The sequence below is a fragment of the Mucor mucedo genome, assembly GCF_025094135.1.
Source record: "Mucor mucedo strain NRRL 3635 chromosome Unknown EV154scaffold_2, whole genome shotgun sequence".
NCBI lineage: Eukaryota > Fungi > Mucoromycota > Mucoromycetes > Mucorales > Mucoraceae > Mucor > Mucor mucedo.
In genome coordinates, this window is record NW_026252286.1 from 481,349 (window position 1) to 509,250 (window position 27,902).

At 37.2% G+C, this 27,902-nt stretch overlaps 10 protein-coding genes across 10 annotated transcripts; 4 read left to right on the top strand and 6 right to left on the bottom strand.

Annotated features, from left to right (window-relative positions):
- The first annotated feature begins 330 nt into the window (after positions 1-330).
- Positions 331-4,235, top strand: EV154DRAFT_546968 (PMCA-type calcium-translocating P-type ATPase). Its single transcript, XM_051604723.1, has 4 exons — positions 331-853; positions 919-1,149; positions 1,204-1,882; positions 1,946-4,235. Exons 1-4 carry the CDS (start codon positions 371-373, stop codon positions 4,126-4,128), a joined length of 3,576 nt encoding a protein of 1,191 aa, XP_051463533.1. The 5' UTR covers positions 331-370; the 3' UTR covers positions 4,129-4,235.
- Positions 4,236-5,212: 977 nt separating this feature from the next.
- On the bottom strand, positions 5,213-9,367 carry EV154DRAFT_580725 (uncharacterized protein; the record flags this gene model as incomplete). The annotated part of the gene is made up of 8 exons (XM_051606622.1): positions 8,872-9,367; positions 7,139-7,602; positions 6,902-7,020; positions 6,602-6,848; positions 6,100-6,183; positions 5,882-5,911; positions 5,673-5,812; positions 5,213-5,606 (listed from the first exon to the last, which is right to left on the bottom strand). The coding sequence occupies exons 1-8, from the start codon at positions 8,903-8,905 to the stop codon at positions 5,213-5,215; spliced, it is 1,512 nt and encodes a 503-aa protein (XP_051463534.1). The 5' UTR covers positions 8,906-9,367.
- A 2,901-nt stretch (positions 9,368-12,268) lies between these two features.
- On the bottom strand, positions 12,269-13,438 carry EV154DRAFT_490525 (uncharacterized protein). Its single transcript, XM_051599432.1, has 4 exons — positions 12,966-13,438; positions 12,765-12,908; positions 12,606-12,705; positions 12,269-12,532 (listed from the first exon to the last, which is right to left on the bottom strand). Exons 1-4 carry the CDS (start codon positions 13,087-13,089, stop codon positions 12,388-12,390), a joined length of 513 nt encoding a protein of 170 aa, XP_051463535.1. The 5' UTR covers positions 13,090-13,438; the 3' UTR covers positions 12,269-12,387.
- A 316-nt stretch (positions 13,439-13,754) lies between these two features.
- Positions 13,755-14,604, top strand: EV154DRAFT_490527 (uncharacterized protein). The gene is made up of 2 exons (XM_051599433.1): positions 13,755-13,925; positions 14,002-14,604. The coding sequence occupies exons 1-2, from the start codon at positions 13,814-13,816 to the stop codon at positions 14,475-14,477; spliced, it is 588 nt and encodes a 195-aa protein (XP_051463536.1). The 5' UTR covers positions 13,755-13,813; the 3' UTR covers positions 14,478-14,604.
- On the bottom strand, positions 14,585-15,541 carry EV154DRAFT_597943 (protein-tyrosine phosphatase-like protein; the record flags this gene model as incomplete). Its single annotated transcript, XM_051607021.1, has 4 exons — positions 15,398-15,541; positions 15,141-15,339; positions 14,813-15,090; positions 14,585-14,747 (listed from the first exon to the last, which is right to left on the bottom strand). Exons 2-4 carry the CDS (start codon positions 15,270-15,272, stop codon positions 14,585-14,587), a joined length of 573 nt encoding a protein of 190 aa, XP_051463537.1. The 5' UTR covers positions 15,273-15,339; positions 15,398-15,541.
- A 166-nt stretch (positions 15,542-15,707) lies between these two features.
- On the top strand, positions 15,708-17,002 carry EV154DRAFT_490533 (chaperonin 10-like protein). The gene is made up of 2 exons (XM_051599434.1): positions 15,708-16,144; positions 16,201-17,002. Exons 1-2 carry the CDS (start codon positions 15,831-15,833, stop codon positions 16,976-16,978), a joined length of 1,092 nt encoding a protein of 363 aa, XP_051463538.1. The 5' UTR covers positions 15,708-15,830; the 3' UTR covers positions 16,979-17,002.
- On the bottom strand, positions 17,003-18,816 carry EV154DRAFT_546974 (DNA photolyase, FAD-binding/Cryptochrome). The gene is made up of 3 exons (XM_051604724.1): positions 18,405-18,816; positions 17,412-18,342; positions 17,003-17,349 (listed from the first exon to the last, which is right to left on the bottom strand). The coding sequence occupies exons 1-3, from the start codon at positions 18,789-18,791 to the stop codon at positions 17,030-17,032; spliced, it is 1,638 nt and encodes a 545-aa protein (XP_051463539.1). The 5' UTR covers positions 18,792-18,816; the 3' UTR covers positions 17,003-17,029.
- Positions 18,817-18,828: 12 nt separating this feature from the next.
- On the bottom strand, positions 18,829-19,691 carry EV154DRAFT_490538 (phosphotyrosine protein phosphatase I superfamily). The gene is made up of 5 exons (XM_051599435.1): positions 19,597-19,691; positions 19,426-19,538; positions 19,265-19,342; positions 19,145-19,216; positions 18,829-19,085 (listed from the first exon to the last, which is right to left on the bottom strand). Exons 1-5 carry the CDS (start codon positions 19,637-19,639, stop codon positions 18,909-18,911), a joined length of 483 nt encoding a protein of 160 aa, XP_051463540.1. The 5' UTR covers positions 19,640-19,691; the 3' UTR covers positions 18,829-18,908.
- A 3,136-nt stretch (positions 19,692-22,827) lies between these two features.
- EV154DRAFT_434065 (major facilitator superfamily domain-containing protein) lies at positions 22,828-24,710 on the top strand. Its single transcript, XM_051596757.1, has 4 exons — positions 22,828-23,139; positions 23,210-23,460; positions 23,527-23,671; positions 23,745-24,710. Exons 1-4 carry the CDS (start codon positions 22,842-22,844, stop codon positions 24,593-24,595), a joined length of 1,545 nt encoding a protein of 514 aa, XP_051463541.1. The 5' UTR covers positions 22,828-22,841; the 3' UTR covers positions 24,596-24,710.
- Positions 24,711-25,318: 608 nt separating this feature from the next.
- On the bottom strand, positions 25,319-26,053 carry EV154DRAFT_490543 (uncharacterized protein). Its single transcript, XM_051599436.1, has one exon. It carries the CDS (start codon positions 26,020-26,022, stop codon positions 25,591-25,593), a length of 432 nt encoding a protein of 143 aa, XP_051463542.1. The 5' UTR covers positions 26,023-26,053; the 3' UTR covers positions 25,319-25,590.
- Between the last annotated feature and the right edge of the window lie 1,849 nt (positions 26,054-27,902).

A 27,902-nucleotide genomic window follows, 5' to 3' on the forward strand; every position in this document is an offset into this window, starting at 1 on the left:
GCCTTGCTTGATTGTATCTTATTTTACCAAACAAAATGTTACACACCATCTGATGAATGACCGGGATTTGAAGAAGAGGAATATTCTTGATGGAATTTTCTGCTTAGCTTAATATGACGGGCGATCATTTTTAGACTTACCAATAAAGTAGTTAATGCTTGTTTTGTTACAAAAAGGAATCTTCTCTTTTTTTAATTGACACTTCGAGAAAATCTATTTCATCTTATTTCGGTCATTCAATTGCTTCTTGGAATTCCCTCCTTTTACAGTACACGTCGATCTTTTTTTTTTCTAGTATATATAGAGTGCCCATTCCGTTTCTTATTCAACTTTTTTTTTCTCACATCATTTTTTTTCTTTCTTTATTAGCATGTCTTTCAATAATTCATCTACACAGTTACAAAATGAATCATCGTCAATTAAAGTAGATATGCGTGATGCACTCACAACACCGCATTCAGATCCAGATAACCCTTTTGCATTCAGACCTGAACAATTAGCTGCATTACATGATCCCAAAAACATTGAATTACTACACACCTTTGGTGGTTTAGAGGGGGTGGCTAAAGGTCTCCATGCTAACGTACATACAGGACTTGATCCCAATACTGTCTTCTCGCCTCATATTACCTTGCATGATATTACGTATGATAAACAACAAATAAAAGACCAAGTTAGCACATTAACATCAGAAGAGCATGATATTCCACCAATCACCCCAACTGAGCCCGTTGTAGAACATACCGGCCCTTACGCAAAACGAGCCACTTATTTTGGCGCTAATGTCCTACCCGTCGTCAAGGGAAAGAATCTGTTTGATCTGATGTGGATCGCATTTAATGATAAAACACTTGTAAATATCTTTTTTCTTTTATTTCTGTGGAACACTTAATTTATCAGTTTCTTGTCCATTTATAGATTTTATTGGCTGTGGCTGCAGTGGTTTCATTGGCTGTGGGAATTTACGAAGACGTAGCAGAACCCGAGTACGATACCAACGGCAAAAAGATTGCGGGTGTGAAATGGGTGGAAGGTGTTGCTATTATTATTGCTATTTTGATCGTTGTCATGGTTGGCAGTGTCAATGATTTCCAAAAAGAAAAACAATTTAGAAAATTAAATGCCAAGAAAGATGATCGTATCGTTAAAGTATGTGCACTTAATTTAAAAAAGTTCCAAATATTGACAAAATTACTTTATTAGGCAACTCGTGAAGGAAAGACTGTTCAGATCTCTGTCTATGACATTCAAGTAGGTGAAGTCCTTTATTTAGAACCAGGAGATATCGTGGCTTCGGATGGCTTGTTTATCAGTGGCCATAATGTACGATGTGATGAATCTGCTGCTACAGGTGAATCAGACGCTGTACGCAAACAATCCTACGAATCATGTTATGCTTTACATCACGAACAACAAGAGGTTGAAAAATCAGATTTACTCGCTGTTCCTACTCTCAATAATGGCAGTTCCTCCATTAGTAGCGCTACCGAAACCACCAAGAAAAATGACGTCCATAAATCCGTTCCTGATCCCTTTATCATTTCTGGCTCCAAAGTCTTGGAAGGTAACTGTACTTACCTCGTTACAGGTGTTGGTATTCACTCTTACTATGGTCGTACCCTCATGGCTTTACGTACTGAGAATGAAACAACCCCTTTACAAGAAAAGTTGAACGCTTTAGCTTCCATGATTGCAAAATTAGGCTCAGCTGCCGGTCTTTTAATGTTAATTGTCTTGTTAATTCGTTATTTTGTCAACTGGAAGTATGAACCCATCCCTGCTGCCACTGAAATCGTCCAACAAATCATGGGTATCTTGATTGTTGTGGTCACCATTGTTGTAGTTGCTGTACCTGAAGGTTTGCCCCTGGCCGTCACACTTGGTAAGGAAACAAATATGTAAACACACACATATATCAAATGACTAATTATCTATCTCAATGTAGCACTGGCATATGCTACACAACGTATGCTCAAGGATAACAATCTGGTCCGTGTTTTGGCTGCTTGTGAAACCATGGGTAATGCTACCACCGTATGTTCTGACAAAACAGGCACATTGACACAAAACAAGATGACGGTCGTTGCTGGTACTTTGGGTTCCTCCTTCCGTTTTATTCAAGACCCACCTTCCAACCGTGTAGACCTTAGTGATATATCTACCATCTCTGAAAAGGTCCCCAAACCCATTATTCGTATGATCAGTCAATCCATTGCTATTAACTCGACTGCATTTGAAGCCCCCGATGAAAACAATACCGTGCAATTTGTCGGTAACAAGACAGAAACCGCTCTCTTACAATTCGCAAAGAACATGGGGTCCGATAACTTTGAAGAGTTAAGAAATACATGGCCTATTCAGCAAGTCTTCCCTTTTAGTTCTGAATGTAAAGCCATGGCTACTGTCATTCGTATTCCTCATCCTACCAAAACAGGTGAATTCATTTATCGTGCTCATGTTAAAGGTGCTTCTGAAATCCTTGTTGAAAACTGTGGTCATATCTTGACCTTGAACGCTGCTAAAAATAACGATAGTGAACATGATTATGATGTCAAAACACGTCCTTTAACTACCGAAGATCGTAGTCGTGTTGACCGTATCATCCAATCCTATGCTACTCGTAGTTTACGTACCATCAGTATTGCCTACCGTGATTTTGAAAGTTGGCCTGTCAAGGATGGTAATGAAGTTCCTTATGAAACTATCACTCAAGATAAACAAATGGTATTGCTCGGTATCGTCGGTATTGAAGATCCTTTGCGACCTGGTGTCAAGGAAGCTGTCAAAGCCTGTCAACGTGCCGGTGTGTTTGTTCGTATGGTCACTGGTGATAACGTGGTGACAGCTAAAAGTATTGCTAAACAATGTGGTATCTATACTCCTGGCGGTATTGTCATGGAAGGTCCTGTCTTTCGTAACTTACCCCCTAGTGAAATGGATGCTATTCTTCCTCGTCTCCAGGTATTAGCAAGATCCAGTCCCGAAGATAAGCAGATCCTTGTGGGAAGATTGCGTGAATTAGGTGATATTGTGGCTGTCACGGGTGATGGTACCAATGATGGTCCTGCTTTAAAGATGGCTGATGTAGGTTTCTCCATGGGTATCGCTGGTACAGAAGTAGCCAAAGAAGCCTCCAGTATTATCTTGATGGATGATAACTTTTCCAGTATTGTACGTGCTATTATGTGGGGTCGTTGTGTCAATGACGCTGTCAAGAAATTTCTCGAGTTCCAAATCACGGTGAATATCACTGCTGTGCTTTTAACCTTTATCTCTGCTGTAGCTAGTACCCATCAAAAGTCTGTCTTGACTGCTGTGCAACTGTTATGGGTAAACCTGATCATGGATACCTTTGCTGCCCTTGCTTTAGCTACCGATCCTCCCACTGAAGAATTATTAGAACGCTCCCCCGAATCCAGATCTGATCCTTTGATTACTTTCAAGATGTGGAAAATGATTATTGGTCAAGCCATCTTCCAGATTGTAGTCACCATTGTATTGCTTTACAGTGATGTATTACACTATGAATCCGATGATCCCATCTTGATGACCATTGTCTTTAACACCTTTGTATTCTGTCAAATCTTTAACGAAATCAATTGTAGACGTATCGATTCCCACTTGAACATTTTCCATAACATCTTGGCCAACAAGTTCTTTATGTTTATCTTTATCTTTTGTATCTTCCTCCAATGTATCATTGTCAACTTTGGTGGCAGTGCATTCCAAGTAGTTCGTATTGACGGTATTGGTTGGGCCATTTCTATCTGTGTCGGTTTATTATCTTTACCCATCGGTGTGATTATTCGTTTAATTCCTGATCAAGCTTTTGCCTGGGTATTTGTGTTTAATCCTGCTGCCCGTCAACGTTATTTGGGAGGTCACTCAAGTAACCAATCCCCTAGTGTTTATGTCGCTGGTAATGAACGCATTGCCTATGGAAAGCAACCCAAGACAAACTATGAACCAAAGCCTCAACAAATTGAAAACGTGGAAGAAAGTGCACCTCAATATACACCCAATGCTGAAAAGGGTGCTCTCCCCCCTGCTTGGACCACAAATTCTCAAGATACCTTTGAAGATCATAATCAAGATACCGTCCTTTCCTCTGGCTCCTTAGAGCGTTAGAAACCTTCCCTTCTTTTTTTTTAAAAAAACTTTACACTTTAATTTTCTTTTTTAATCTATACAAGCATCCCTCTCTTTACTTAATAAATTCACAATTATATGACATGAAATACACACGCTTTTGTGGCGCTCGACTAACTTATTGAGTTTTTTTTTTGCCACTGAAAGAAGGCGCATGAAACCTTGGCAGCAGACGTAACCCCACCAAACCCAACTTGGCTAAACCGATCTTAAATGTTCAAGTCCGTCTTTGTGACACCTAAAAGGCAAATGACCTGAATAGAAGAAACGGAAATCCTGTAAAGCAATGAGGCCATAATTGGACCCCGAGAGAAAAAAAAAGTTATAAACAATTAGAAATGACCTTGAGCGATGACTCTATTCATGTTTGTTCTTCTACCAGTTGCATTTTAATGCATGTGTATACGAAAAGAAACGAGAAAAAAAAAGCTTAACCTAAAATTTAAAATATGTGCGTGGCTGTGAAACGTGTGCATAGATTATAAATACTGGAAGTGTCTGTAATGGACACAACGTTTTTGTTCAGTTGCAATGAGATACAATGTTCGTACAGTGATTTGCGTTTAATAATCAAACTTTTTATTTGACCAATCAAGTTTTATTTGGTGTGTTCAAACCTTAGAGCAACTAGTTACAATTGGTCATGAATCAATAATATTATAAATGCTTATGAAATACCAGATTTACCATGTTCAAACACTTTGCTAAAAACTTCTGGGAATGTCGGACCCCACTCTCTGCGATTTCTTTTGTAATTTTTTTTTTCGCTCACCCAACTAGTCTTTATCCATGCATTTTTAAGGTTTATCAACGATATCATCCGCTGGAACATTCACTAGTCTCACTAATTCTAGCTTAAAAAATATCCATAATAATTCCCTTTGTCATCCATTTTGCCACACCAATCTTTATGTTATAGATGTATGAAAATCAAATCATTTATTCAATATGAACGTTATTTACATCAAATATGAAGCTTGAAACATGACATTATTGAATTTATTAAATAAAAAAATCTTTAATCAAGACCTCTTCCGACCCCAAATCGACGTATCCTAAGGACTCATCTTCCAATCGGTCGATCTCCAGAAGTGACCTCTTCACGATGTGCTTTAAAAAAGCGAGAAAGTAAATAGATGTGATCTGACTGTAAATAGCAGGGATTGCCCTGCAAACATGGGTGACTCAAAGAGTTTGGCCCATTGTTTTTTTTTTCGGCAGTGTTAGTGGGAATGATACATGATCTGGCTTCCACAAAAGTCCATTTCTCCGAGTTAAGAATGGTGGTCAAACAAAGCGTGAGGCAATTCTCAACGATGGAAACGCATGGAACTTGTACCTTCTTTAATGTCGTCACTGAGCCCATCTTATACTTTGTAATGATGTACTTTAAAAAATCAGAGGAGCTTTTCAACTGTTTGTACGTGTCATCTACAACATGAGGTGTAGCTTCGGCACTGTTGAAGAAAAAAATTTAGTCTCAATACACAAATGACAATTTTCTAAAAAAAGCGCTTGCTTACCCAGATGATTCTAGTATGATTGCAATGGTTTCGGCTTCGTTCGTTAGAAAACCATCATGAAGCTTCCTAGTGATTCCGGAAGCACGAAAGTCTTTTAACAGCAGTTCGACATGTCTTAATCCAACAACTGTTTTTCGCACCTTTAAACGCAAAAAAAAAGAACACTATAAGTATATTTGAATTTCTGATCGATAGATAGAATTACTCACCACGAACCGCTTTAAATTCCAGTCATGATACTGGAATTTTAAATAAAGGGATCACAATGACAATGTCTACACCTACGTATTTTTTTTAATTTTTCTATGTTTTTTTAGAGTCATGTAATCTTTTTTTCTTACATATTTGAGACCATCATCGGATCACTAAAGACGGCTTACTCAATATTCTGACCCGCCGTAATTGGCATTGTAAGACACATGCTTACAATGCCTACAGCGGGTAATGGGGATATCTTCATCATAAAGAGAAGTCTAGCCGTAGACACAATAATGAAAAATCGGGGTATATCCTTTTCAAAAAAAAAAAGAAGTTATATTTTAGCGTCTCTTAGAAAACAAAAGTCGTTATTCAGCTACCCGTTTTACAATATTTATTACTTTTCTTCAAAAAGATGAAAAGAAGAATGAAAGAAGGAAAGAAAAAGTGTGTGAATGGGTTTTATTTAGAAACTGATAAACAAGAGTTAATTTATGTCAGGATGATGCAATTGTTTATTTTTCTCAAAAAAGTGTGTGTACGAGTTTTATTTATAAACTAATAAACAAGGACTGGCTTATGTCAGGATGATTTCATTGATTATTTAATCATCTATATGTTTCAGCCTTCACTGATGATAGTGAGACATCTACAAATACCTCCAAGATTATATACAAGCAATTCGGAACATAGGATGTCAATGGACATGTAGAATTTAGTACATTGCTTACAAAAGCAATCGCACCTTCGTGAGACTTGAGGTAAGTATTACCATACTGCTCGTTACGATAGGTATTGTATGTTTCTTGAGTTTCGGGGTGACAACTTGTTATTGTATCTGTAGACAGACGTATATCGAACAGATCACTTAGGCAGCCATGATCTTCTTGATTAAGGGCGGGCTTCTTTGGTGATATAAGGTTTTTGGACGGGGTGTGAAAATCAAACCTTTTGCCACTCCTGACAAAAGAGTATTGACTCCATATAATTTTTTAAGTATTTTGTTTTTTGTGTTCGAAAACTACGCATACAAAGTTGATGATACCTTTGAAACAGTGGGGTTGGGATTAAACGGATCCTCCGAATCAAACAAAGATTGTTCGTACTGTTGATTCAAGAGACAGGAACTTTCTTCTTCTACATCGCCGCTCTAAAGATATTAGAAGGGTTAGTTTTGAAAAAAAAGAAAAAAAAAAAAAACGCGATTAAAAACAAAGCTATCAACCTCTTTGAAGTCGACGAGGTTCAAATGCCTCAAGGCAATCAACCTCGTCCTCAACCTCATCAAACAACCTCTTTTTGGAGGTAATTTCCATCATACGGCTTTTCTCAATGACCATGGCCGAAGCTGTGGCACTGGATTGAATATGTGCTTGTTGTAGGTTATCTTCATCGCGTTTTTTTAGCTCCAATGTTTGGTACAGTTTCTTAACAGCATTAATGATCCGTGGATTATGGTAAAAGGTATCTAGATTTGAGCAGTATTCCTTCAAAAGAAGTTCATTTGTTTGAACATTATTAGTAGGTTGCTTGCTTAGATATGTAATGATTGCTTTCAGTGATTTCTGCAATAGCAAAACGAATTGCTGCGGTTGGTCTTCCCACACCTCAGAGCAATCGAGATAGTCACGAACAACACATTTTATATCGCGCCAACTTTTTGCACTGCCAGTCAAAATATTGTGATCTAGATTGAGCTTTGCACGTAAGGTATGGTCAATCTTATAGGACCCTTTTAACTTGTTCAGATTGGGAGGTGATGGATTCAGATTTAGCTTTTTTGACGGAAATGTCTAGACCTCCGTATTTTTTTCAAACGTATTTTTTTTATATCACTTACAGGAATTCCGGCCAGAAGACCAGCAGACCAGTATAATTGCACCTATTTACAGTGCAATCACAGCCATTCACGGTTCGTGAGTTCCAAAAACTCAAGAACTCTGCCCTCCTATAGCAAAGACTAGCCGCAGCCGCATTATCACAATTATATATCTTTTTCAATTTAGCTTCTTTTCAAAGAAACAAGAGTCACTACTAAACAAACCTTTTTACGTGATCGGTTACTTTCATACATTAAAAGAAGTATGTCAAGGGAAAAGAAAAGGAGAAGAATAAAGTGTGTGAACCAGCTTTATTTATAGATAAACAAGCTTATGTCAGGATAATTTCATTTGTCTATTTTATCATCCATAATGTTTGAGCCTTTACTTAAAATAGAAACACTTACAAAAACCTCCCAAGCAAGTCAGAGCTTGGTAATTGTCTATCTGCATTCCAGTAGTAGCTTGTAATGACAGCGAAGCAGATTTTATGGAAAACAGAAAACGATCATTCTATGAAGTTTAGATGATATGGCATGTCGACCAACGCGTAATTCTAAAAAATACGTTTATTTGAAAAAAATACGTTCAAAAAAAATACGGAGTTCTAGACATTTCCTTTTTTGACATCTCAAGAAATAAAAAGTACTGAAAACTAAATAAAAGCAGCACTTCAGGAAAAATGGGGGGGGGGGAGGTTTTTATACACGAAGGAGACAACAATATGAAACACAATTATCATTGGTCCGGACAATTGAGTGACTACGAAAATAATGTAAAGGTTTTTATTTGGATTTTTAAGTTTTCAGAGTGTCCTTGTCATCTTATTGCTTTATAAATAAAGAAGCGACTAATTGTTGAGTGCATTTTATGGTGGTCTCCACGTGAAACGTAATGTAGCGGATTATCTCATTGCGGTACGATAGACAGATAGAGTGGATAGTCGAGCCAAGCAGTTGTATGGAGTTGCAATGGGGTATAGTGGTGATTTGGCCTTGGGATAATGATGGATTGTTGTTCAATTTTGGATATGCCTTGAAGTTGGTTAAAAATAAGTAGTATGTAGGCCCATACAGACCATTTTTGGGGACAAGAGACAAATATATGATCGGCATTTGCAGTTACATCCGGACATACGTCACAATAAGGTAACATAAGCTTGAGGACGGTGCTTAACTAACAAGTCAGAAGGGTTAGGTCTGCCTTGACCAACATGATTAATTTCTTTGGGTAAAATAAAGATAATGTTTATTGATTGATAATTGAAGCTATTCATATGTTTTAGAATTGCAATCCGGAGTAACTACAATTGTATTGCTTCGTACAGTAGTAGATGCGATTGCTGTGGTTGGTTATGTGTATTAAGTTACAATCGCTGATTAGCGGATTGATGACATAATGGACTCACGACATAGGGCTGAGGTAAACATTTGGCGGCCAAACATTTGGGAACGGCTTGACTGGAACCTTGTTGTGAACCAAACGATGCCATATGTTTTGTGTAGGATGTGGCCTTGTCTTCCGGAATTCCGTCCAGGCTTTAGTTTTAGGGTGGCTGTTGGATGCAGCTGAAGGAGAAGATTATTCCATCATGAGGTGTCGTACCAATCGATTGATATTAATCCTGACTCCCGCAAATTGTTTGATGCTGTCGTAGAAGGGAGTCAACATTGGGGGACAGGTCAAGATAGGATTTTTCAAATAGATTGTATGAGTAGAATGTAATTCCTGGGGGAATGCACTGACGAGTAAAAAATAAATTTAACATGAGGGTGTTTTGGTTCAATAGTCTGAAAAAGTGTTTGGCCAGATTGGGATTATGTGTACGTGCGCAAAGGGTTTTGTGAATAATATGCGTGTTATTATCATCGATGCAAAAAGTCGAGGTGCAAACATCTTCTGAATTCCAGGCTTACTAGAGACGACTTCGATAGTTGCAGGATTGGTGCGAATCCAGACGGCTGAGAGGGGAAGTTGAAGGTAGGCGTGTTTGTTGACCTGAAGGCTGGCTAGGTTTGTTGGAGTGAGATAGGAAGATAGTACTACATGCTGTATAGTGATTAGTGAGGGAGGTAGACCTATATTTGGGAAAGCAATTTCCATACAGTTTTAATAAAATAAAGTGGTGACGTAAACTCGATACGCAGTCGATTTTGATTGGCGCTTTTTTTAAACTAGTAGGAATAAAATGAGCGTTTTTTTCAACATTTCATTCTTGAGAATCATCAAGATAATGTGCTTGATGATTGATAGACGTGTTTGGTATAGCTTGTGTGATTCTAGTCTACTGCCTGCTACTGCCCTCCATAATGCCACTCGGATTTGGGTTAGCGTTCACTTTCTAGTCTCAAGTGATCTTACTCTAAGCATGTCTCTGACATGTTATGGAAAGGGCATTCTGAGTGGATTTGTATCAAATTACGATTAAACAAGCATCAAGATCTAGACGTGTAAGTACCAATGATATGAATTTACAAAGTCGCATGTATCGCTAATCATCTACTCTATGTATCGATATGTTTTCGTGGTGAGCAATTCACAATTACAAACTCTGTTCAACCAGTAAATCACCAAACACAGCCTATGTAATTCTAGTCTACTGCCTGCTACTGCCCACCACAATGCCACTCGGATTTGGGTTAGCGTTCACTTTCTAGTATAGGTATGATTCGCTCTAAGCATGTCTCTGGCATGTTATGGAAAGGGCATTCTGAGCGGTCAACGTGTTTGGTAAATGATAGGCGTGTTTGGTATAGCTTGTGTGATTCTAGTCTACTGCCTGCTACTGCCCTCCATAATGCCACTCGGATTTGGGTTAGCGTTCACTTTCTAGTCTCAAGTGATCTTACTCTAAGCATGTCTCTGACATGTTATGGAAAGGGCATTCTGAGTGGATTTGTATCAAATTACGATTAAACAAGCATCAAGATCTAGACGTGTAAGTACCAATGATATGAATTTACAAAGTCGCATGTATCGCTAATCATCTACTCTATGTATCGATATGTTTTCGTGGTGAGCAATTCACAATTACAAACTCTGTTCAACCAGTAAATCACCAAACACAGCCTATGTAATTCTAGTCTACTGCCTGCTACTGCCCACCACAATGCCACTCGGATTTGGGTTAGCGTTCACTTTCTAGTATAGGTATGATTCGCTCTAAGCATGTCTCTGGCATGTTATGGAAAGGGCATTCTGAGCGGTCAACGTGTTTGGTAAATGATAGGTGTGTTTGGTATAGCTTGTGTGATTCTAGTCTACTGCCTGCTACTGCCCTCCACAATGCCATTCGGATTTGGGCCAGCGTTCACTTTCTAGTCTCAAGTGATCCTACTCTTAGCATGTTGCTTTGAATGGGCAATGACTGAAAGAAATAAAATAAAACTTAAAACAGCTTTTTAATAATTGCCATGAATTTACCATCGTAACATATCCCACTCCAGATGATCAAATATTTTTATTGATTTATGCATCCCATATTTAAATCAGTGGCAGAGTTTATTCTAAGTTTAATGTTGCTTTTCCTGTCACATGTTGCTTTATTCTATTCTATTATAAGAAACAGCGAAGCCCGCGAGAAAAACAGAGGATCTTTTCCTTTTTATACTTGAGTTAGTTTATCAATTTTCTATCTTTTTGAAGCCTAGTGGTTTAATGTATAAATTAAGGGTTCACATTTTTATTAATTCAATAATAAGTGTCTTGTACAGGTTATTTAACCTGTCTCCCGCGGAAAAGTCACTTGTTTTTTTTTTGCAATAGTGTAACCAACATTCTATTGGGTGCCCAAAAAGCAGCTTTCGTAAAAAAGAGGAAACGGTTACAATAAAAAAAAGAAGCATCATACATATGAATACCCTTGTCAGGTGAATGTTTAATAAGTACTTTTCTTGGCTTCTCAAATTAGACATAATTTGATATTGACATGATTAATCAACCCAAACAAGTTAAAAGTAAGACCACTTCCAAAAACAAGAGCTTCCTTTGTATCCTCTCTATCTGATCATACTCATTGGAGGACATTAGTTACTCACACAAATGAATAAGGAGGGTAAATACTATTCTTAATGTAGGAAATTATACATAAAAAAATCTGGTTGAGTGCTATTCTTTGTGGCTTTGTTTCCAGGAGCAGATTATTTTGGCGTCATTCAGCATGATGTAATTTGTTGCATAACAACAAATGAATAAGCTTTGCCTGAAGATTTTTTTTTATATGCTTGTAAATAAAGTCAACTCTAAATCCTAATCTGGTCATGGATAAAAGTTAATCTGAATAGCTTTTGGGCCTGTTGTCGCAATAGGAAAACTTACCGTAACAAACCGAAGATTTCCCGTGTACACTTCTTCAGCGAGTCTCCAGATACTATGTAGACATAAACAGCACCAGCTTATCAACTGCTATAACGAAATGAGCTTGATAAACATACCAACTACATAAATGTGACATTCATACAATGAAGCCGGCATATTATATTTTTTTAAGGGAATCGACTGCAGTGTACAAACTAGTTGTTTGTGCCCGTGGTTAGTCTATGTAATATAATTGGCTCATTCATACATCCTTCAGAAAAGTTGCTATGTTATTCCTCACACTGGGAAGTTTTTTTTTATTATGTACAAATGTGCCGCGGTTATAATTAGATATTTTTCTGTATTGTGGCGGAATTGCGCCGCCACATTGAGTAGGCGCACTAAAACTTGGCAATGACCACGACGCAACCGACCAAACCTAACGAAGCCAGAATTCTCCAAATAGTATAAGTCCGTTTTGTGACACCAACCAAGGCAAAATGGTCAATGACACAAGCGGTGATGATTTGAGCACAAACGAAAATACTGGCAGTGAAGTCATTGATGGTTACAAAAAAAAAAAAGAAGTTACGAATGACGGTATGAAAGATATTACTACCTTAATACGGTTGCTGTACCCAGTTTGGGTACGGTCAGGATATTGATGATTACGTAGAATGCACCCATAATACCACCTACCCAGGCGTACCATGGAGCGGCTATTTTAAAAACTTTTGAGGGAAATGGGAAAAAAAAAGGGAATAGTACGAAAACTTACTTTTGACGTGATTGGTGGGCAAGGGAGTCTTGATAATGACCACATCAAAAATAAAGAAGAAGAGACAACACATGGCGCCAATAGAAAAGTTAATGATGGCAGAAAACGACCTGCCACCATAGTGATTTAAGGCCGCATTACAACCTTGAAATAACATTTAATAGATGAATGATATTAGATCAGTGTGTTTAAACTATTTACCAGCTTGAAAGGCAATGGAGATACCTGCCAAGATCAATAAGAAGATAGGAAGGATTGTGTTTAGAACTCTATGCCTGTGTGTGACCTTTTTCTCGGATGAAGGAATCTGACTTTCCTCTGTCATATTTTCTAGTGCTTCTTTTTAATGCGAACAAATGGAAAATAAAACGTACAATCTAATTTTTTTTTTTTTGATTTTTTCCTCCGTCGTTGTGTGCATGGGAAAGGTTCCCCCGGTTTCGCTAAAGTAACACCATCGGCTTTTAAGTTTCCGCCCTCAAATATTTTTACAAGAGATTGTGATCTGGACCAAACAAAAATAAAGGAAAAAACCTCATCATCATTATATGGCTTTTACCTTAAAGAGGGCTCTCAATGTTTACATGTTTAAAATAAGAAATTAAGAGAAAAATAAAAAAAAATAAAAAAAGGAACGCTTTGGATCGGGTGCAAAAAGAGTTGGGGAAAATGTGCTCTCTTTCTGTGTGACCTAGCGGATTGTTGTCAAAAGAAGCAAAGAGTGAGGAGAGAGAGAGAATAGATAGAGAATAGAGAGAATAGAGAGAATAGAGAGAATAGAGAGAGATTATTCATGATCCAACTTAATTTGGTTCTTGTACAGGCTGCATATTTTCAAACAATAAAAAAAAAAAAAAAAAGGACGTTTCTCCCTATTTCCGTTTAATATCACAGATGTCATAAAAAAACTTCGACTGCAGCTACCAATTAGTTCTAGCGTACAGATAAAAAAGGAGATGTCTATAAATACAAGTATCTTTTTATTTTATTTTTTTTATTTTCTTTTTGTTTTCACTTATTTGACAACTTTTTTTCTATCTATTATAATAATGCAATCCAGACTCACCATTTTACTCTTAAGTGCTTGTATTGTTTTATTCAGTCAAGTCCAAGCTGCCTGTCTTTGTGATGCTAGTGATACTACTTGTCTCCAAAAGTGTGGTAAGTTGCTATGATATGTGATGAATATATATATATAAAAAAAAAATGGTAATTAATCATAATCATATTAAATTAGTCAACGATGGTCAAGCCTGTGTTACTGGATGTAGTGGTGACAATGCTTGTTACGATCAATGTATTGCCAACTTCTGGCCTGGTCAAACTGTTGCAAGCTCCACTGGTGTAACCTCTGCCGTTGCTGCTACTTCTACTACTGCTGCCAGTGTTGCTGCTACCACCAGTGTTGCCGCCTCTACTAGTGCTCCCGTTGCTCAACAAAGCTCTGTTGCCCAATCTGCTTCTTCTGTTCTTGCCTCTGTTGCTTCTTCAGCCAGTGCAGTTGTCAGTTCTGCCTCTTCTAGTCTTGGTGCAGCTGCTTCATCTGCAGCCTCTTTCACTCCTACACCACCTAGTACATCATCTGCACCTTCTACCACCAGTGGAGGTCAATCTACATACCTCATTCCTGCTGTTGCGATTGGTGTTGCATCTGTTACTGTTATTACCCAATTCTTCTTTTTAGCTCGTATGGGATCAGTTCTTTTCAACTAAATATTTTATATCATTAGCCCCCCCTTCTTTCACCCTTATTATTTAATCCCTTATATCAGTAGTAAAAATTGCATAATTTTTTTTTTCCTTCTAAATATTACATAAATCTAACAGATAATACATTTATTTTTCGATCGTGGTTTATATGTTTCGATATATCTCAATTGTTTCTTATTAATGGCTCCACGACGACGTTCACGGATAAAAGACACCGCATCTAAAGGCGGCATGCCCTCCTCAATCAAGGCAATCGCAACCAACACGGGCGCTCTTTTTGATTTAGTTAGCCATGCCCTTTTTTTCTTTTCTTTTTTCTGCTGTCTATGATATATTACCTTCCAAGGCCAGCAACACAGTGGGTGGCAATACATGGTAATTTCTCACCATTTTGTGTCTTTTCTGCATCATCATCACCATCATCATCGTTATTATTATTAAGGTTGAAGCGTGCCTCGATGAGGTGCAACCAAGCATCTACAATGGGAGCAGGTGGCGCTTCACCATCTACAAATACAAAATCATGTACCTGAATATTTTTCTCGTTGAGTGGCTCTTTAGGATAGGTTGCTTCACAACACCGGACTACATCTGTTACGTTCCAACGTTCGAATTCCTGTATAACGTTTGTTTATCATCTTTCTTTATTAGTCTGTTTGAATTTACCTGTAAATACAGTGGTAAATTGTTGGAACTGGGTGCATCAACAATCAAGAAGCGTAATCCATGGTATTCAATATAAGTAGGTGGATTAATCAGTGGTCTACCGGTGGTATAAGGAGAAGTTCGACTATACATAGGGGAAATAATAATAATAATAATAAAGGGGGGGAAAAGAAATAAAAGAGTTCTATCGGGGATTTGACTGGATACGATTTAAACACATTATCGCTTCTTTTTTTTTAAAAAAATGTTCATCTTACGTTATTTACTGTTGCAATCTATACAATTCAACTACACGAGGGCTCTGCTTCTTTTAATAAAAAGAAAGAAAGAAAGAAAGAAATTTTAAACACAAGTGACAAATGTTGTGAAATTAGAATAGTCGTCAGCTTGGATCAATCATGAAGGGATTGAAAAGAAAATAACAAAAAAAATAAAAAAAATAAAAAAAGCAAAATATTACACCAAAATATTGACCCCGTTCTCTTACGTAATTAAACAACCGCTCAAATCTCTTTTTTTCTCTCTCTCTCTCTCTTTCTTTCTCCATCCCAAATGGAGAATTTGAATTGAAAAAAGATAATCCCTATTGGTCCATAACGTATTTCCCGAAAGCTCATTTTATTTATAAAAGAGACCAAAAAACAATTAGACGCTTTTCTCACACCAACTACCTTTTTCTTTCTAAAAAAAATGTCTATCGCTCCTGCCTCTGACTACACTATCCCCACCCAAGATACCATCAACAAGGGTGTCATGTTGATGACCAAGAACGATTTACGCGTGGTTGAAATCCCCATGCCTCAACCTGAAAAGGATCACGTTCAGGTCCAAGTTAAGTGCACTGGTATCTGTGGTTCTGACATGCATCTTTGTCGTCATGGTGAAATCGGTATCTTTGCTGCCACTCAACCCTTGATCTTGGGTCACGAAAGTGCTGGTGTTGTTACTGCTGTCGGTGAAGGTGTCACTTCTCTTCAAGTTGGTGATCGTGTTGCCGTTGAAGCGTAAGTCCTGATCGTCTGTATTTATTATATCATCCGTCTTAATTATCCTTCTGTAGTGGTATCCCTTGTTCCGCTTGTGATCAATGCATGAATGGTAGATACCATCTTTGCCCTGATGTCGTCTTCAAGTCTACTCCTCCTCATCATGGTCAACTCGCTAAATATATCACACATCCTGCTCGTTGGTTACACAAGATCCCCGAGACTTTGACCTATGAAGAGGGTGCCTTATTAGAACCTTTGTCTGTCGCTGTCGCTGCTGTTGACCGTGTTCGTGCCAAGTTCGGTAAGTCTTTATTGATCACTGGTTGTGGTCCTATTGGTTTGTTGGTTTTGGCCGTTGCCAAGGTTGCTGGTGTCCATCCTATCGTCATCACTGATGTCCAACAAAACCGTTTGGACTATGCCATGAAGATGGGTGCTACCGCCACCTATAAGATCGTTCCCGGTAAATCCGAGTTGGAAACCGCTACCGAGATGCGTGCTTTGTTCAATGGCGAAGGTGCTGAATCTGTCTTGGAATGTACAGGTATTGAATCCTCTTTCAGAACTGCCATCATGGCTACCCGTGATTCAGGTACCTGTTGTCTTGTCGGTGTTGGTAAGAATGACCAAACCATTCCTGTAAATAACTTTGCCATGCGTGAAGTCGATATTCGTGGTTTGTTCAGATACCATCATACTTACCCTAGAGCCATCGCTTTAATCTCCAGTGGCATGTTGGATATTAAGCACATGGTTACCCATCGTTTCGCTTTTGATGATGCCTTGAAGGCCTTTGATACCGTTGGCGATGCTTCTGCAAACGCATTAAAGGTTCAAATCATGAACTAAAAGAGCTTTGTTTTTATACCAATAATAATAATAAAAAATTATTTTGTACTTTTATTTAACCTTGATCTTTTTGTTCTTTGTATCAAGATACTTTGTGATTTTATTGCTTCCTTTGGCAGCAGTAGGGTAATGCCGTTTCCAACTTTCCATCATAGACATGGGCTCAGGGTAGTCGCGTCCAATCACACAGTTGTATTGCTTTTGCTCTTCAGCGGACATGAGCCAGGGGCAATGGACATAATGCGAAGGCAGGTCTTGAAGTTCAGGACACCAAAGCTTGATATAAAATCCCTCTGGGTCGTAATCTTTGCTTTGCTTCAACACATTGAAGTGTCTAAACCCTTCTCGTGGATCACAGCCCACACCAGACACTAGAATATATTATATGAATACATTATTTATCATAAACAAGAAAATTTAATCTTTCAATTACCGTATTGCCAGTTGCCGTAATTTGAATAGACATCGTGATCCTTCAAGATAGACTCAAAGTATTCAGCACCAATTCTCCAATCAATTTCCAAATCTTTTGCTAAATAACTTGCCACGTTTTGTCGACCACGGTTGTTCATGAATCCAGTGTACATTAATTCTCTCATGCATGCATCAATAAACGGAGAACCCGTTTGTCCAGTTTTCCACTTGTTAAAATACTCATCATTTGTTTTCCAAACTTTATCCAAATAACTGTTCTTGGGCTTCTTTTGATCCTCTTCCAACGGCGCCATGTTTCTAAATCCATGCAACAAAAAGATCTTTTTACCGTTCCCCATGACCAGGTATCGAAAGAAATCGCGCCAAAGTAATTCAAACTTGACCCAATAAATACCATCTTCATCACCAGCTGCTTTAATGTTGCGTTTGTGTTCTTTCTTATGTCTTTCCATTTCATGCCAGATAAACCGAGGTGATAAACAACCATGGGAAAGAAACACGGAGAATTTGGTAGAATACTCAGTACCGATCAAACCATTTCGTGTTTGTTTATAATCAATCACACCGTCCGACTTGAACAAGTAATCATTCAATCGCTCTTTTGCTATTTGCTCTCCACCTTTCCAAGGAAACGCGTTTCGTTGATCCGATTTGACAGAGGCATCCTTGTAAAGAGCTTGGAGATGCTGCTCGCCGTTTGGTTGGAATTCAATAGCTTCCTTGGGGAAAAAGGGTAGTTCTTTGGGGATCTCTAATGGTTCACGCACAGGCTTATCCATCTTTTCAATTCGCTTGCGGAAATGGGTATAGACTTTGTATGTATTGTCAAAATCAATATCATCTGGATGAACCATCGTTGTGTCATGATGATAGACCATAGGTAAGGTCTTGGAGAGGGTCTTTTCAACCGCAAGCTCTTCAAAGGCATACTAAACAAGAAGGTCGTTGTTTAATTTAAAACGCGTAAGAATTATCATTCAGTTAAATTTACCTCCTTATGTGTATGTATCTTTTCCAGCTGGTAGTGATTCTTGGCAAGATGTTTTTGTAAAGCAGGAAACAAGTCCTCTGGAGTACCAAATAAGATTAATAAATCACTATTTCTCTTGATAAGTTCCTGCTTGAGAGCCATGATGGATTCAATAATGTAGCTGGTACGAAAATTAGCGCATCGTTCGAGACCAAAAGTATGTGTTTTAGGCGTAACATTGTCTAACCCCAACTTGTCATTGAGTAGACTGATATCCATCAATCTAGGATCTAGGCAGACGACAGGTAGTACATGTTTGCTTGATTGGATAGCATGGTGTAACGATTGATTATCATGGACACGAAAGATATTTCTAAAAAAGCATATATTGATAGGTTTATGAAGCATTTTTGAAGAGACACAAAGTAAGAAGAAAAAAAAAAAGGAATGGAATGAAAAATAAAATAATACGCCTCATTTTATATATTAAATTGTAATTTTTCTGCATCGATGATATGCAAAGAATTAACCGATGAGTTGGAGCGATTTTAAAAGTCCTTCACTAGCTCTTGACACTTGCTTGAAATTATGCTCGAAACCATCATTGCCACCGTAATAAGGATCTTCAATGATACGCTCACCCTGAGGATCGAATTCTCCAAATAACTTTAACACGGCTTTCGATCCATTAGGTTGAATTCTCTGTAAATTCGTACACTTATAAATCACACTGTCTTCCAGCCCTTCGTTTTCATTTTTACCTTTAAATCACTCAAATTGGATTCATCCATGCAAAGCACGTAATCAAAATTATCAAAATCTTTCTTGGTGACCTGCGGGTTTGTGAGCACATTGTGATTGACAACCTTAATTTTGTTTACCTTTCTGGCATGATGCTTGACTGGGACACCGTGAGATTTACAAGTGGAAGTACTGCGACTGTCGGGAACACTACCAACCTAAAAAAAAATTACAGTCGAAATAATTTTTTCTTGTTAAATGCCTTGATTCCTACATAAAAAGCAGGTCATGATGGACTTACATGATAAGAAGCAGTACCTGCTGAATCAATCTTGCTAATCTTGTCATTTAAACCATGTTGTTTCACAGTATGAGCAAACACAGCTTCAGCCATGGGTGAGCGACAAATATTGCCTACATGAATGTTTTTTAGGGAAATGTTGTCTAAAAAACTACAGTTTTTTTATTTTACCGAGACAAACAAAAAGGACACTAATGGAATCTTGACTTGACATTATTGTATAGAAGAAAAGAGTTTTTTTTTAAAAGAAAAAAAAAAAATTAAACACGTACTTTTGGGTCGAGTATGTAGCACTTACAATGCTAGCCAATCATTCAGGGAGCAGACACTCAAAATACCGCTTTTGTGCGTCTTTTTACTTTTTCCATTTTGACACATGAGAGGTATTCCTAAAACTTGCTAAATCACTGCATTGATGATAGAGAAGCTCAGAGAGTGTCCTCTCTCACTACACTAAGCGTGGGCGCGTATCCAAATCGACCAAAGTTGGTGGCAAATGTTCATCAAGTAATGAGGTTTTTCATAAACAATAAGCTCTGACGTACACTAATTCTTGTTTACACCAATTATGCAAACATGGACAATATTGTATCACACGTTTATTTCCTTCCAGCTCAACAGTGCTCTTACGCAGCTCAACAGTGCTCTTCCGAAAGACAATATTAAATGGAGCCCAGTAGGTAGGATCATCCGGAGATACCGGTTTTTAGATAGTCATCTCTCAGTTTTAAGACGATGTTTTTTTTTCATATGGACGAGCGCTTTACTCAAATTCTGCCCAAGAGGTATTGATTTATTTTTTTGGCACTACTTCATGTCATTGAGTTCAGTTTATCAGCTAAAATATATACCACAAAATAACTTTTTTTTAATATGAAGGGCTTTCATATCGTTACGCATAATGTCACTCTTTCATCTTTTATTTTCCATTATACAATAATATAAAATCATATTTTTCAACGTTTTCAACCAAAAGTCGATCCGATTGAAATGTTGGGAACTTGCTATCCACAAGATCGATATTTTTACTAACTAAAAACTTCAAAAACGTATACAACACGCTTGACCCTATACCAATGATTGCATAAAACGAGGCTCTCTCATCGTTTTAAAACTGAACCAGAATCTGATCAATATATATGTAAATTGCAGTTAATTAAGTCTCAAATAGCTTGGAACCTTAGTTGCAAGCATTCTGATAACTTAACCTGATGCGTGGACCCAGATTAACTCTAAAGACCGAGCAGAGTTTACAGCTATTTGACCACCGGAAGGTATATATCAGTAAATGATACATTGGCACATGCAATACAAAGCGAAATTAAAAAAAAATACAACAAAAACCAAATAACAAGTGACCTGATTTCTATCGTCACAATGACAAGCTTGATTCTATTGCTCCCTAGTATGTTATGCACATAAAAAAAATCAAGTCTGAATGCAAAGCGAAAAAAAAAGACCTAGTATCCTCTATCATACTGGTTGTATGTTTGATATCCACGTGGTATACATCAACGCCATCTGATTATTATAAAGAAGCTCAAGCTAAAATCGTTAATTAAATATCATTTTTTTGCAACACAGTAAGGGTTACATATCATATGTCATTTAATTCCCTTTTATAAATATAGACTCGAATACAAGATATAAACATTTTATCATCAGTCGTACAAGAAATTTCATAAAAACCACTGCCAATAAAAGCAGCTTTTAAGTTTGTATGGTATCTTGTTGTGGCTCTAGGTGGACGCTATAAATAAAAATTTAGGTAAGCATTTTGGATTCCATTTGAAACGTCTGAGTGCTAATATGTTGGGATACATGTAAAAGCTGATTTCTGTAACACATGATATTTTCATTCAACCGCGGTGAAAAGACTTGATCTGACTTCGTGAAAGATCTTACATAAGAAAAGGCTATGCTATTATATTTTTAGCAGAATGAATACAAACAGTTTCAGCAAATATTTCTGTTGTCCCAGTAAACCAATGAGATCAACAAAAGTGACAAGGGAGACTTTAAAGTTAAGGTGTGTTCAATTTGTATGCTACAAATAAATGTTACACATCTAGTGATCTAAAGTTGGTAATGTCTTGATAATACAAAAAGTAAAGCTTTCCAGCTACACTTGCATTCTCTTGTAAATGCGCAGTTTATAATAAAACTTGATGGGCAACTCTTGTGTTTACAAAAAAGAAAAAACACAAACACAAGTTAATTCTTAGGATCTAGATCTTTGATATAAAATAGCTCTTGATCCCAAAAAATGTTTGATTTCATAATAAGGGGGAGAATGCACAATGTTTATACACCTGCATGCATATTTCCATTTCCTTGTACCCGGGTCTTACGGCGACAAGTTTGGCGAAAAATCCTTTAAAATATAATTATACTATGTATAATAACACTTTGCAGAATTACAATTGTCTTGTTTTGACGTTAAATGCGTTTTTTTTCTGAAAACCATTGACCATAGCAACAGATCGTATTGCAAAAACAATTGGGGGGATCTTCAAAACAAGTGCTTTGTTTATTATTAATTTCGTATTAAAGACTCACATTCATATTGAATAAGTATCTTCAAACAGTAATGATTTGGTTTAAGCATCTTAAACGTCCTTATAATACAGATACAAGTATGCCCTATAAACATATTTTAACCAATGGACTTCATTTTCTCTTTTCAGTATTTCAGATTCAGCATCGCCGATGTTTGTTTAGGCCCCATCCCAAAACTTAACATAGCTTATTCCACAAAGGCCTCACGAAGGGAGCACGTTGACCTGACACTGGTCTGCTTAAATGGTGAAACATAATGGTTTAAAAGATAAGTTTGGCAACATTGATTTAGGTACCGCTTTTATCATGTAAGCCTCCTTTTTCGATAGGAACTTTTTACTTGGCGATCATGCCATTAAAACTCTTCCGGCATTTTTATGTTGGCTGTGTTCGCGACAAACGCAGTACTCCCCACTTATGATGACAAGACAATGTAATACTGAGTGAATCACAGAAACAAACGTTATATGACGATAGAAAGTGTAGCGCACAATAAAGGGTTTGCCCAATGCGTGTGGTGATATTACTTTTTAGAAAAATTGATGTGGTGATACGAGATGAAATTAAGTTTTTATATACAAATCCTTAATGTATTAGCTTAGATCACAAAGGTTTTGCGTGTGGTTATATTATTCTAAAATAAAAATGTTATGGTGATACGAGATGAAAATACAAAACCTTATATTAGATCACAAAAATGGAAAAATTATTTTTGTTTGCACTCAAAAACGTGTACTCAAGGGATGGATTTAATTATCACAGAACAAGTCGGAGATTAAAACAAAAAGAAATAAGCCATTTAAAGAGTTGAATTTTTGCCTTCTTTTTTCTTGCTTTTCGTTCACAATTATTAAAACATGTCGGATATCGATGGTAGTAGGAAGGCCATCATGGATTCAAATATCATTGACTATAAGACTGTAGATAGTAATAAAAGCCCTCAAAATGAATTACCCGTCAAAAAATCAAAAACCGCATCTTATTTCAATATTCTGTTCAGTGGATTTGCTCTCTTGTCTGATGGTTATCAATCTGGTGTCATCAGTTTTGTTAATCTTTTCCTTACAAAAATTTATGGTCCAGATGAATTTAATGCAACCATGAAATCAAGATTGTCATATTCCATGTTCGTGGGTGCAATTGTGGGTCAAATAGGTACTTTTTCCTTTATTTTTTATTATTTTTTGGGTTGATCATGCCTTCTTTTATTAACTTTTTCATGTAGGTTTTGGTCTCATTATTGATCGTGTGGGCCGTAAAATCGGACTTGTTGCTACCACATTTTTAGTAATCCTGGGTGCTGCTTTATCTGCTGCATCATCTGGCAAGACAACTACAGGTTTGCTTTGGATGATGATTATAGCGAGAGGTGTACTTGGTGTAGGCGTGGGTGGTGAATATCCTTGTAGTTCTGTATCTGCAGGTGAATCAGCTGACGAAGTTGCTCCTGGAAGACGTGGTGGCTTATTTGTACTAGTAAGTGAAATCACAAGAAAGTAGTAAGCTTCGTGAGATTTTAATTAATCACTTTCCGCCTCATAGGTTACAAATTTTGTTATCGATTTCGGTTATGTCATTTCTGCTATTGTGCCCGTTATTTTGCTTGCTATCTTTAAAGATAATTTAGAACCAGTTTGGCGTATTTCTCTTGGTTTGGGTATTGTACCACCATTGTCTGTCTTGTACTGTAAGTAAATTCAAATTATGCGAAAAAGAAAATGTCACGTTGCTCAAATATAATCCTGTGATTTTTTTTTTAGTCCGACTCAAAATGGCTGATTCTAAAAGCTATCAAGCGGGTGCTATCAGAAAAAAGGTTCCATATGTACTTATCTTTAAGAGATATTGGTTTCGTCTTACACTCACTTCTGGTTTATGGTTTATTTACGATTTTATCTCCTACCCTAACGGCGTATTTTCGACGGTTATTATTGATAGTGTAGCCAGCGGTGAATCAACCATTGAAGTAGTTTCTTGGAACATTTTACTTTATGCCTTTTACCTTCCTGGGTGCTTAGCGGGTGCCTATTCTGTTGATCGTATCGGACGTAGAAAAACTTTGGCTTATGGTTTGTTTGCTCAAGGTATCATCGGCATGATCCTTGGTGGTGTCTATGAACCTTTATCCAAGAACTGTATGCCCATGTTCATTATCATGTACGGTATTTTCTTAGCTCTGGGTGAGTATGGACCTGGTAACACCATGGGATTAAATTCAATGGAACTCTTCCCTACAGCTGTTCGAGGTACTTGTTATGGTATCGCTGCAGCGATTGGTAAAGTAGGTGCCACTGTTGGTACACTTGCCTTCATTCCGATGCAGGAAGCTATGGGTGGATATCGTGGTCCATTTTTAGTTGGTAGTGGTATTGCCATTGCTGCTAGTATTATTGCTTGGTTTTTACTTCCCGAGATCGGGCCCGATAGTTTGGTAGAAGAGGATGAGGCTTTCCGTGCATATCTTGAAAAGAACGGGTATGATGTCTCCCAATTAGGTCTTGCGCCTGCAAACAGTGGATCTCCCAAAAGCATCCAAGAAGACGATATCAGCAAAGGTGTAGATGACAGTTCTGTCAAGGGTTCTTCTGGATTGTCTCCAATCAAGAACTAAAAAAAAAACATGCACATTGTAATCATATATACTAATCTACCCTTTATATCTAACCTTAATCATTATTCCCAATTGTCAAAACACAAATAAATAAACTGATATTTATTGAATAAGGGTTTTGAGTCTTGTATATACATAAGTGATAGTTTTTTTTCAGGAACAGGTATATAAATACTGGTAGTGACAACTTTGCTGAAATAACTTAAAAAGAAAAACACTATGTTAGATTGATATTCTACAACCCTTTCCTTATTTTTATCAACCGTATTTTTCTTTTACGGTATACCTCTCGTTATAATATGTCCGGCCATTCGTCAAGTTTTAAGTGTGATATTTATGCAAAAGTGAGCATTAAAGGTGGCGTTTCGAGTCCCGATTGGTCGGCTATCGAAGACATGGTAATTGTGCCAAACTCAAATCTTATTCTCATATTCCCATTACTTTCCCTCAGTACTTAATATTAAGACTACCAGTAGACGTTCTATCTAAAGTGATCTTATAAAAAGCATTTGGTTCCACTACTGAATTATGTTTTCATAAATGTTGCGTAATAAGCTACCTCCACTAAGTTATGTAGGAGTGTTCTAAAAGTAATCCGCAACAGAACAGCCTACAGGCTCCTAAGTTGTGGTGGCTTTACTCTACATTTTCCTATCAACTTCACTGCACATTCCTTTTCTAACTAGTGACATTTATATATATAATATAAAAGAAAAATCGAACTCGATAGGTGACTTCATGGTAACTTTTATAAAGAATAAATTAAGATAGGATTAGCTAGACCTATTTCTTTAAACATGTATTAAGCTTGTCTGATGAATGAACTATGCTTTGTCTTTTTCTCTCTCCTTTCTCCACTTGCATCACTGAGGAGACAGCAGTTGGATGTAACACATTTAAATATCGTTTCGTTTTAAAAAAAAATGTTCGACAAGCTTTCTTTATCTTCATTGGGTATTGGTTTAGTTGAACGTATCGTTATTCCATGTAAATCTTCACTTCCTTTGTTCATCCGTCAGAGCTGACTTCTTTATGGCAGAAAAAAAACCGAAACCTTCGTCTTTTAAAGTTTTAAGGATCGTTTCCTTTGAAACATGGACACCGGCATGGGCTAAGGCTTCCCTGTGAAACTCATATGGCTCATGCGGATTAGCGCGAACGCTTCTTTTTAAAGCTCTAACACTTGTTTTTGAAAGTTTTTTAGGTCTTCCAGTCGAGGGTTTGCCTTTAGGGGAACCTGTTTTCTTGTAGAGACTGATAACACTAGCGATGGTTGTTCTGGGCCTATTTACGAGTTTACCAATGGCTACTGCTTTAAGACCGTTTTCATAATGAGCGATTACTTGATCCAATTCCAAATCCGTTAGTCTTTTGTTCCTTTTAATAACTTTGTCAGAGGTATTATTCGTGGTATTAACGAGTGGCATCGTTGGTAATGTTTTAGAAAAAAAAACAAAGATACAACGTGGATTTTTTTGGGCCTTATACCATACACCCGGGACTGTTCCGAATAGATTTTTTTTTTGAACGCCCTGACGCTCGGGAAAAATTAGGTTGAACAGTGTTCAACATTGTTCATCTTAAAAAAAAACTAGATAAAACTTAAGAAAGAGTACATTTGGTGACATTCAACCTTCCTTTGCAACTATCACTATCACAGAGAATACAGGAACGAGATTTTCTTTTCTTAACTGGCCTTTCCACCATAAGAGACATATCATCGGGACGAACAGCAATTGGTTTTTTGGTGAAGATGATGCATTGTGATTCTATGACTGTCGTTATATAGCCTATCTTCAGTTTGTAAGAATTCTCTGGCTGGGAGGCGCCACAACTGGCGATACTGTCTGATGTGTGCTGAACATATTTATGATTTTTTAGGGCTTCATTGTTCATTTTTAGAGAGTCGCTATAAATTGTCATGTTTTTCTTCACGTTGTAAAACGACTCCAATAGCTCAAGATACTTGTAGGAAATGTCTATTCCGGTCACAATGTGTTGACCATTTAATGGCCATAACATGATTCAGCCTAACGACACAACTGTGTATTTTAGGCTAGGTTTTGATGTAAAAAAAAAAATACTTCGGTAATTGACACACCCTGATACATGAAATGGCACTTACTGACATAACGTCGAGTGATCCCATGGTCCCGGGTCCTTATTTAATCAATGTATATGCAATTGACGTAATAATAATTTGAAGCTGCATAAATACTCCGGTGACAGATGATAAAAAAAAAAGCTTAATCTTTTGACAAGTGTTGTCATGAATATCTTGTCTCCTTATATTCTTTGTTCACTTTTAAAGAAATAGACTCATTCAAAGGCTGTCCTTAGACTTGTACTATATATACATAATAGATATAATTAACACTTCCTGACTGAACTACATTATAACAGGTTTCTGTGATAGATAAGCCGGCTGAGTTTTTTTCTATAGATTTTACATATCAATTTCATGGGAATACGCCCAATGATATAACCAAATGTTTGTTGATACATTTGTTTGAACTTTAAATACTTAAGCACTTTTTAAAGATTCCTATCCTTACAGTCATCTTCTTACTATTGTCATTTCCACAAAACTGATGTGACTACTACTACTACTTAAACTCATAATACTACTAAAACTGATACTACTACTACTGCAACTCATACAACTGCTACAACATATACTACCACTACAATTCATACTATTACTACTATTGATTCATTTTCCTTGGTTCTCTTGAAATCTCTTTAAACTCTTGGTTCTCTCTTGGTATTCTAACCTTTTACAAATCTATACTACAAAGCTTTACAAGCCTCCCCCGATTTTTCCATATGCGTCAAACGTCTTCAAAACTCTCTATCTGCATGGTACGTCTTCCTTAAAGGCAGTTGTTCTACTTCAAGTTTTCTTTTCAAGGTGTAGTATAAGCTAGCGATTTAACGTGGTTAAATCCAGTGAGAGCTTGTAGCTACAGTCACGAAGTATATGTGCCCCTGGGCTTGGGAGGCTAACAAGCTGTTAGTGCAAGCAAAGATCCTTCAATGGTAGTCTCCACATAGTTACGATTCTATTTCCTGCGAATTGGATAAACCGCCCTGCAAACTGGGGACATTTTTTTGAACAGCTTGTCTCTCTCATGGTCTAACAGCAACACACATCTGCTCTCTATTGGTTACCTTCTTCAAGCCTACTTGGTTCACGCACAAAGCCTCTTTTATCACATCTGCCAGAAAAAGCTTTTATATACCCCTATCTATCAATTAATAAATGTATTTACACGTCCTTGCTTTCTTATCAAACAAAAAAAGTTTA

Bases quoted from the DNA above. Each gene is read 5' to 3' on its own strand.
- EV154DRAFT_546968 (XM_051604723.1), top strand. From the start codon at position 371: ATGTCTTTCAATAATTCATCTACACAGTTACAAAATGAATCATCGTCA. The intron at 854-918 runs GTAAATATCTTT...GTCCATTTATAG, and splicing joins CATTTAATGATAAAACACTT to ATTTTATTGGCTGTGGCTGC. The intron at 1,883-1,945 runs GTAAGGAAACAA...ATCTCAATGTAG, and splicing joins GCCCCTGGCCGTCACACTTG to CACTGGCATATGCTACACAA.
- EV154DRAFT_490525 (XM_051599432.1), bottom strand. From the start codon at position 13,089: ATGACAGAGGAAAGTCAGATTCCTTCATCCGAGAAAAAGGTCACACAC. The intron at 12,909-12,965 runs GTAAATAGTTTA...TGTTATTTCAAG, and splicing joins CTCCATTGCCTTTCAAGCTG to GTTGTAATGCGGCCTTAAAT. The intron at 12,706-12,764 runs GTAAGTTTTCGT...TTTTTAAAATAG, and splicing joins GCCCACCAATCACGTCAAAA to CCGCTCCATGGTACGCCTGG.
- EV154DRAFT_490527 (XM_051599433.1), top strand. From the start codon at position 13,814: ATGCAATCCAGACTCACCATTTTACTCTTAAGTGCTTGTATTGTTTTA. The intron at 13,926-14,001 runs GTAAGTTGCTAT...ATATTAAATTAG, and splicing joins TACTTGTCTCCAAAAGTGTG to TCAACGATGGTCAAGCCTGT.
- EV154DRAFT_490533 (XM_051599434.1), top strand. From the start codon at position 15,831: ATGTCTATCGCTCCTGCCTCTGACTACACTATCCCCACCCAAGATACC. The intron at 16,145-16,200 runs GTAAGTCCTGAT...ATCCTTCTGTAG, and splicing joins GATCGTGTTGCCGTTGAAGC to TGGTATCCCTTGTTCCGCTT.
- EV154DRAFT_546974 (XM_051604724.1), bottom strand. From the start codon at position 18,791: ATGCTTCATAAACCTATCAATATATGCTTTTTTAGAAATATCTTTCGT. The intron at 18,343-18,404 runs GTAAATTTAACT...CTTCTTGTTTAG, and splicing joins AGATACATACACATAAGGAG to TATGCCTTTGAAGAGCTTGC. The intron at 17,350-17,411 runs GTAATTGAAAGA...AATATATTCTAG, and splicing joins TTACGGCAACTGGCAATACG to TGTCTGGTGTGGGCTGTGAT.
- EV154DRAFT_490538 (XM_051599435.1), bottom strand. From the start codon at position 19,639: ATGTCAAGTCAAGATTCCATTAGTGTCCTTTTTGTTTGTCTCG. The intron at 19,539-19,596 runs GTAAAATAAAAA...ACATTCATGTAG, and splicing joins TGTCCTTTTTGTTTGTCTCG to GCAATATTTGTCGCTCACCC. The intron at 19,217-19,264 runs GTAAACAAAATT...ACAAACCCGCAG, and splicing joins TCAAGCATCATGCCAGAAAG to GTCACCAAGAAAGATTTTGA.
- EV154DRAFT_434065 (XM_051596757.1), top strand. From the start codon at position 22,842: ATGTCGGATATCGATGGTAGTAGGAAGGCCATCATGGATTCAAATATC. The intron at 23,140-23,209 runs GTACTTTTTCCT...TTTTTCATGTAG, and splicing joins TGCAATTGTGGGTCAAATAG to GTTTTGGTCTCATTATTGAT. The intron at 23,672-23,744 runs GTAAGTAAATTC...TTTTTTTTTTAG, and splicing joins ACCATTGTCTGTCTTGTACT to TCCGACTCAAAATGGCTGAT.
- EV154DRAFT_490543 (XM_051599436.1), bottom strand. From the start codon at position 26,022: ATGCCACTCGTTAATACCACGAATAATACCTCTGACAAAGTTATTAAA.